A 7921-nucleotide genomic window follows, 5' to 3' on the forward strand; every position below is an offset into this window, starting at 1 on the left:
GAGATCCGGGAAGCCGTGGGGGGCGCGAGAAAGGCGCCGAGCCCCTTAGCGCCCGCCTCGGAGTTAATGAGCCATTTGCAAAACTTCCCGCGTCGGACCGGTAGACCTCGCGCAGCACCTCGTCGGTCTCAAAAACCAACTCTGTGATTTTAAACGGCGGAGATCCTCCCCCTTGGAGGCGGGGAGTGGGCGGTCTCGGGGCCTCGGGAGCGCTCATAAAAACCCCACCTCTCGTTTGAGGACTGCAGCTGCAATTGGCTAGATGAGGAGGCACTGGAAGAGATGTTAAGCTGGCTGCTTCCACCCATGGCTCTGCACACACACAGGGGCGGGTGGTGCCGGGGAGAGCGGGAGGCTGGGCTCCGAGGCGGCGGAGGCGGTGGAGGAGGAGAAAGCGGTGGCGGAGCCGATGTCTCCCCAGCCTGCTTGCCTGCTTCGGTGACCGAGCCGCTCCTGCTGCTGGGTTGCTGCCTGCGGCCGAAGGATCCGTCCGAGCGAGGGCGGCTGTTGACGCCGCCGGTGGAGATGATGGCGGAGGGCGGCGGCGGGCAGCGGCTCAAGGCGCTGTCCCTGCTAGAGGCAGCCCGCTGCCGCTATGAAAGCCTGCAGATTTCCGACGACGTCTTCGGGGAATCGGGCCAGGACAGCAGCGGCAACCCGTTTTACAGCACCACCGCGGAGTCGCGCTCTGCCTCCGAGGAGGAAGACGACGAGGAGGAGGAAGAGGAAGAGGGCGAAACCCCCGAGGGTGGACGCAGCCATCGGGGCAGGACTGGAGGACGCCAAGGCTCCAAGGCGTCGGCAGCGAAAGAGCAGGAGGAAGAGCAGCAGCAGCAGCAAGTGCAAGGTGGCTTGGAGGCGACTTTCCTGGGTCCCGCGGAGCAACAGCGGCGGGAGGAGGAGGAGGAGGAGGAGGAAGGCGAGAGGGGCTGGAGCCAGAGCCTGCGGAACACCCCGACCCCTTCTTTCAAGGATAGCAGCGGTAAATCGACTCGCGTCTCGGAATGACTTGGCGGGTGACTCAGGATGTGTGGGTCTCTGTGCGTGTGCTGCAGAAGTAGGGCTCTCGTTCTGGCGGAGCGTGGGAGAAAGTGGGGCTGACGAGGCAGTGAAGGTCGCCAGCCCCCGACCCCCCAACCCAATACTTCGAAAGCATCCCAGAACTCCACCTTAGGGGAGAGAATCTTTGGGTTAGGAAAGACGCCCGGACTCAATGCTGGGATAGACTGCTTCTTCCCATTGGGTTCTAAGAAGCAGTCCGTTCCTTAAATCAGTTTCCCTCACTCCCGTCTCTTCCAAATGCTTTGGACTCCAAGTACCATCACTCTTGGCTCAGTAATCAAGAGTCGTGGTGGCTGGCCGTTGGTAAGAGTCATTTAGCTCAGTTGGAGGGGGGGGGAGGGTGATGGCTGCCTTAAAGGGTTGCATTCACTTTATTTCCACAGAAGTGTGGCTAGCTTTGGTGACCTTCTGTTGCATTGGAGTGATTGTGATGCCTCTGCTCTTTTTCTGCAAGTGGAAAGAGTCAAGAAGGGGAAAAGCACAGCTGTGTTGAAAAAAAACAGGGTTCTCAGTTGTAGTCCCTCAAGACAAGACTCCTTTATGGTAGAAAATTGTGCAGGTGCAAGGAGGAGGCAGATCTCCTGCCAATGCCAGTCACTGAATTTATATTACTGAAATTTTATTAGTGAAATTTCAAGTCCATGTGAATACAATTCAGTGATATAAAATGGAGAAGTTAGAAATAATCCATGCCTCCAGATCTACTCGGAGGGCAGATCCTCAAAGTAATTACAAATATGTAATGGGTTGCATAGATTCTGAAATGCAAAAATCCTGGGCTACTGAGCTGCCTGATTTATTATTTTTAAAAGTGCCCTGGAGTGTGACACTATAGGTAAAGGGACAGCCTATGGCTGTCTACTATAACTGCCTTCAGCCTGACATATGTTGGGGCTGCTGGACTTCTGCTAGCTGTAATCCAAAATATATTTCAAATATTTTGCATCTTCCAAGTAATATGAACTGTGTGGTAGGTAGATCAGGACGTTCTTACAGTAAATATCTGGCTATTCAGCTGCTGGGCTACACCAGCTAATTTTAAAGAATTGGGCACTAACCAACCACAAACATCTGAGTATCTTCTGATAATCTGATTTTGGATCTCCAGAATGAGACCCTTGCTTTGAATATCTAATGCACTCTAGTTTACTGAACAAATTCTTCATTTTTTTGTAATTAACCCTTTGAGAGCTGGGGTGAGGAAAAAAACTGCAAGTAGCTTTTTAGCTTTAGTTTTCTTTGGTTTCATTTTAATATTGTCAATCTCGAAAGGCTTGCCTTTGGAAAACAGTTGCAGAAACTGAAGTGAATCACTTTTTCTTAATAGAGTCAACATGCAAGTAAAGCAGGGATATGTTTGAGAGTAAGGAGTTGTTGCTCGTTGCTTTGGACAATTAGGGGTTAAGTTCCACAATTGAATGTTCCTTATTTAGTTGCCAGGAAGATACAAGATGGTCATATAATATATGGCAGAGAGCCAGCTTTTTAAACTCATCCTATCATGATCTGGTTTTCCTCCAAAACAAGCACATTGAGCCAAGAGTCATTGAATAATGAATTATGAGTTATAAACATGCATGCATGAATCAGCCATAAGGATAGTTATGAAAAGTAGAACACATAATGCAGAATTCTGGCATTTTGCAATATTGCACAAATTGTAGATCTTGGTTACTTTCAACTTGGATGTATGTAAAAAAATCACTGAATTAATGTATGTAGCTTGTTGACCGTCTACATCAGATGAGACTTCCAAAGACAACAGTTATGAAAGTCAGTTTGATCAGAAACCTATGCACAATGCTTGACTGGGTCTAACCAATATGACATCTTGCATATGTGCAAGACCAGATGTCATTGGAAGGTGATAGTTTGGGTGAGTGACAATTTTATTTTTGCGTTTTGCCTTTTGCATAATGCAGAATGCCCTAATAATGCCAAACATTCATTCTGCTCAGTTATAGATAGTGAAGACTTTTGGATAGAAGGTGATAAAAACAAGTAAACTAAAGCCTCTTTTGACTCCTGATGATTTAATGAACAGCTCTGTGGTTTCCTAGTGAACTGATTTATTACTGCTTTCTTCTGAAACTTTTTCAAAGTTCTAAATCTAGTCAACAGATTTGGAAGTCTCTCTTATCCTAGCAATAACCAGGCCCAAATTTGCTTAGCTTCCATGCCTAGACAAGTTTAACCGGGTGCTGCCACCTGCTGAGGTATACTAGGCAATAAATTTTTTAGAAATAAGCCTCTTGGAATTGGTCTGGTATTTATTAAAATTCTGAAGGGGAATAAAGCTTTATTTTCAGAAAATTCTTTTCTAGCCTGGAATATTTTTCTCTGCTATTTTTAAAATAAAATATAAAAGTATGGGCAGTAGCCTCTCCAAATTTGGACAAGATTGCAAATCTGTCCAATAGTACAGAAAATATATAGAGCCACATTCCAGAGAAAGCTCCAGCTACCCTACCCTACCCTCAGCCTGGGACAGGGGTAGGCAACCTTAGCTGGCTCAGGAATTCTGGGAGTTGAAGTCCACGAGTCATAAAAGAGCCAAGGTTGCCTACCCCTGGCCTGGGAGAGCAGTCAGGTTTTTAAGGCACCTAGGACACCATCAAGGAGAAAATCATCCAGATTTCTGAAGGACTCTCTTTCCAGAAGGCAGGCATCATGACAAGAAGGCATGTTTCCAGGTTCCTGAAAGATAACATAATTTAACTGAAAGGATTTGAAATGTGCCAAACCTGTTGGTTCATATTGGCCAAACAGATAAGGCAGCAGATACATGGTCCCTCAAATAACTGGGTCCTAGGTCATGTGGGGCTTTATAGATCACAACTAGAAGCAAATTGGAAATCAATGCAGTTCATAGAACACATGACACTTGGACATATTGAGGCATGCCCATCATTGTCTATACCTCTGCCTTCTGGACCAGCTAAAGCTCTTCAAGAGCAGCCCCATTGAAGTAATTGAGTATGAAAAGATTAATGCATAAAGTGACTGTCTGAAGGGCCTACTGATTCAGGAAAGAGTACAACTGGAAGTGTGCAAAGACCTTTTTGCCCACAGTTGCCAACCTGCTCTTCAGGCAGGAACTGTAAGTCCAAGAAGACCTCCAGACTGTGCACCACTCTTGAATAGACAAATGCTACCCTATCCAGATTTAAAATGGAATCTCCCTGGATCTAGATAGCTACTTTGATCTTGATTGAGCTGGCCACAGTTTCTCCACATCCAAGCAATGGAACGAAACCTTGTCATCTTTATTTGGCAGGCCTGGGGTCAAAAATTAAAATTGGGCATCTTTAGCATACTGCTGATATCATGGGGGGGGAGGTTTGGGGTTTGCTATCATGTAGATGGTGAATGAGGGGGGGGAGGGTCAAGTCCTGTGATACCCCAGGAGTCTAGGTAGCAATATCCCCCTATCCCTTTAATCAACCAGCTGACTGTGAATGAAGGAAGAGAACTGCAGTAAAGCAATTTCAAACTCCTGGAGCTTAGCCAGAAGGACACCATGTTTATGGTTTCAAAAATTGCTGGAGAGATCAAGGACCATAAGGATGGATGTACCACCCCCATCCTGGCTCTGCCACAGATCTTCAGCAAGTACAACAGAGTCTGTCTATTCTAAATTTCAGCCTGAAATCTGTCTGAAACAGGTCTAAATAATCTGCTGCCTGCAGACCTCTTGATGGCTGCCGTGTGACAACCTTCTCAACAATCTTCCCTTTTGTAACTATTTTGTATTAAGATGCATTGGACAAAATATTTTTTTTAAATGCTCCAAGGAACTCCATATTTATTTACCCCTAAATGTGGAACATAGCTTAAGAAATATACTCTCCAAGTTTGTTTATCTATGCTTGAGGAGGCTAACTCATGTAAGATGAAGCTTATGTAGGCTAACCTTATATCTACAAATTTCCCCTATTGCCCCTAAGATTGGCCAGAGTCTAATCAAACTATATATCAAAATGGGAAATCTGTCTAGACATTTTGGGAAGGTTCCTTTAACTCAGCCAGGCAAAGTCAGTGGTTACATAATTTCCGTGATTGCAATATGGCTGTAGAGAGCAACAGCTCAGGAACTGTACAGTCCTATGAAAGCCAGCCTTTCATTGGAGGAGTAACTTGAGGCTCTCCAGATGTTGCTGAAGTGTAGTTCCTAGCATTCCTCACAATTAGCCTTATTGGCTGTTGCTGCTGGGAGTTCTGTTTTAGCAAAATCAAGAGAGCCACAGGTTTTCTGTCTCCACAGGTTTTAGACGTCTTACTATAGTTTGTGTTGTGCTTTCATGTCTTAGAGCATGAATAAGTCAAAAGAAACATAACACAATCTCTGAAATTTAGTTTTAGCTCATCCCTGGCGGAATATTAAAATGTGCCCTTTGAACCTCAGTCTCTATATTTAGAAGAAATATAACCTGTTGATTTCAATAAAGCTTACCGCTATTCTTCATAAGGTAAAAACCATGGAGTCGGAAAAAATAGTTGAGAACTGAAACACATTCATGATTGTATGAATTGTATAAATCAAACAGAAAAGGACTGCATCATGAAAAAGTTTGTAGAAGTTTATAAAAATGATTTCTTTATTAGGACATTTCTATGCTGGAGGAATTCAGTGTAGCTATTGTGGTTGTTTTTAGCTTCACAAGTCTGGGGGACAGGTGGTGGAAATGCAGTGGCTGGTCCTATGTTATGTAATGGTTGCTTCTGCATTCATCTGGGGTAATTATTTACCCACATATGTTGGCAGCACAACACCACCAATGTCCTGTCAGATGGGAACTTGGCATTTTCTACATCTTTTCCCTTGATGGATGGGAGGTTGTTATATCCTTCTGTTCTACTTGCCTTTACTTTTGAGGGGAAATAAATAATGGAGATTTCAGGTGTGTGTTTTATGTCAACAGTAAAAAAGGAAAGAGATTGTTTCTGTACAGCAGATCCTATTTCCCAGGATTGCTCTAGGACTTACTGCTGGCAGCAGGTAGAAAAGGTTAATTCTGTTAACTCTTACATCCCTGGTTTCATTATCTGGCAAACTGAGGTTGGTTAGTTTCTCCTCAAAGAACCTTGGACTCAGATTATCCTCTTTTAATTCCCACACTGACTGTATGCAAGTATTTGTACATCATGCTGAAAGCCAGTTTGTTGTAAAGGCTGAAGGCCAGAAACTGGGAGACTTTGAGTCCTGCCTAAGGCACAAACCCAGTGGGGTGTCCTTGGGCCAGTCTGTCTTTACATTTGTCCTGAGCCAGGAAAAATGCAGATTTGTTCATGTGGTGGCCAGGAGTCAAAACTGATTCAAAGGCAGTCACTCCTGCAACTTTATGTTAGTTCTCTTTGAGCCAGTTAAACATATTGTGTACACTGGCCTATTGACTAAATTCACCTATTATATTTAATTATGGGAGAGAGAGAGAGAGAGAGAGAGAGAGAGAGAGATGACAATCCAACTGAATCAGTACCCTTCTGTATGTGAATGTTATGCTGATGCATAGACAAAGGGGTGGGAGGCTTTGACCATGTGGTCATGTCTGCTGTCTAGTCCTCTTACCCCACCCCAACTATAGCCATCCCTGCTTTATTATGAATTCTTTAACCATAGTTTTCTTAAATAAATCAAAATAGGCTTGGATTGCAGTCAAAGCTAAATAAAACATGTTTTGACTCAATGTGCGTGTAAATCCAGTCTCTGCTCCTTGATAATAAAATGGAAAAGAACATTCTATTGGTACTTCAGCTAGTCAAATTTTCAAAAGTCAGGAATGTATGAAACACAAAGAACTGAGGCCTTGATGTGTTGTCATGACTAAAAATCTGCGTATACCCTTAAGGAAAGTGAAATCTCAGTAGACCAGAATTAAAGGAGAAAATGTACTCCTACCTTCAACCAACTTCACATTAACACATTTGTTACCATTTGTTTTGTGGTGCGTTGTAGCATTTTGGACATTTAATAGTATTATTTAAAGCCACACTCACAGAAGTATACTGTAAATTAACAAGCTTGAGCAAAAGATATGTTATCATCAAACAGAGACAAAGTTCATTGAAGCAGTTAGCCATGGAGTCATTTACTCCATGATAATGTCATTAGTCATTCTTACTAGAAAAATGCTTGAAAATGAATTGCCAGTTTTGTCTTAGAGGGAAGAGTCTAAAAGAAGGTTTTTAAAACTGAGCCCCATGATTCCAGGTGGCTTCAATGAACCTTTTCCATCTTTTTATACAATTGCAAACTTGTTGCTCCTATATTTTAGGAGAGGAAGCAAATATCTAATTTAAACCAGGTTCATATTGTAGAGTACATAATAAATATATTATATATAATAAATAAAGTAATGCAGTGTTTTATATCTATGGTGAGTTAATGCTGAAAAAGAATGGTTTTTTGATTCAATAGGGGTAGTGTGAAGAGAAGGGAGGGCATATATTTTGGCTGATTTCCTTCTCTCATAGGGGCGGTGCAGTGGCTCAGTGGTTAAAATGCTGGGCTTGTTGGCTGGAAAGCTGGCAGCCCAGGTTTGAAACCCGAGCGCCATGTGGCAGGATGAGCTCCCATCTTGTCCCAGCTCATGCCAACCTAGCAGTTTGAAAGCATGCAAATGAGAGCAGATAAATAGGTACCACTTCGGTGGGAAGGTAACAGTGCTCCATGACATCATCCCGACCATCCCCTTGGTTTACCGAGGGGCTGAGAGAGATGAAACGTCGGAAAAGACGCCTAGAGAGCAGTTGGAGGGCCAGCCGAACCGAATCCGCTCGAACACAGGTAAAGATACATCTTAGATCTTACCTAGTGGCGCTGAGGGAGACTAGGACTAACTACTATGCCTCACTCATC

General features: G+C 43.9%; 1 protein-coding gene across 1 annotated transcript in view; it reads left to right on the forward strand.

The window, feature by feature from the left end:
• Window positions 1-513: 513 nt before the first annotated feature.
• PGBD5 (piggyBac transposable element derived 5) overlaps window positions 514-7921 on the forward strand; it is an 85937-nt gene continuing 78529 nt past the window's right edge. The window contains exon 1 of the mRNA XM_015824910.1: window positions 514-982. Within this exon, the coding sequence (XP_015680396.1) occupies window positions 526-982 (457 nt within the window). The 5' untranslated portion in view covers window positions 514-525. The remainder of the gene's footprint in view (window positions 983-7921) is intronic.

This window comes from Protobothrops mucrosquamatus, unplaced genomic scaffold, assembly GCF_001527695.2.
Source record: "Protobothrops mucrosquamatus isolate PMUCROS unplaced genomic scaffold, P.Mucros_1.0 scaffold2411, whole genome shotgun sequence".
In the NCBI taxonomy this organism is placed as follows: domain Eukaryota; kingdom Metazoa; phylum Chordata; class Lepidosauria; order Squamata; family Viperidae; genus Protobothrops; species Protobothrops mucrosquamatus.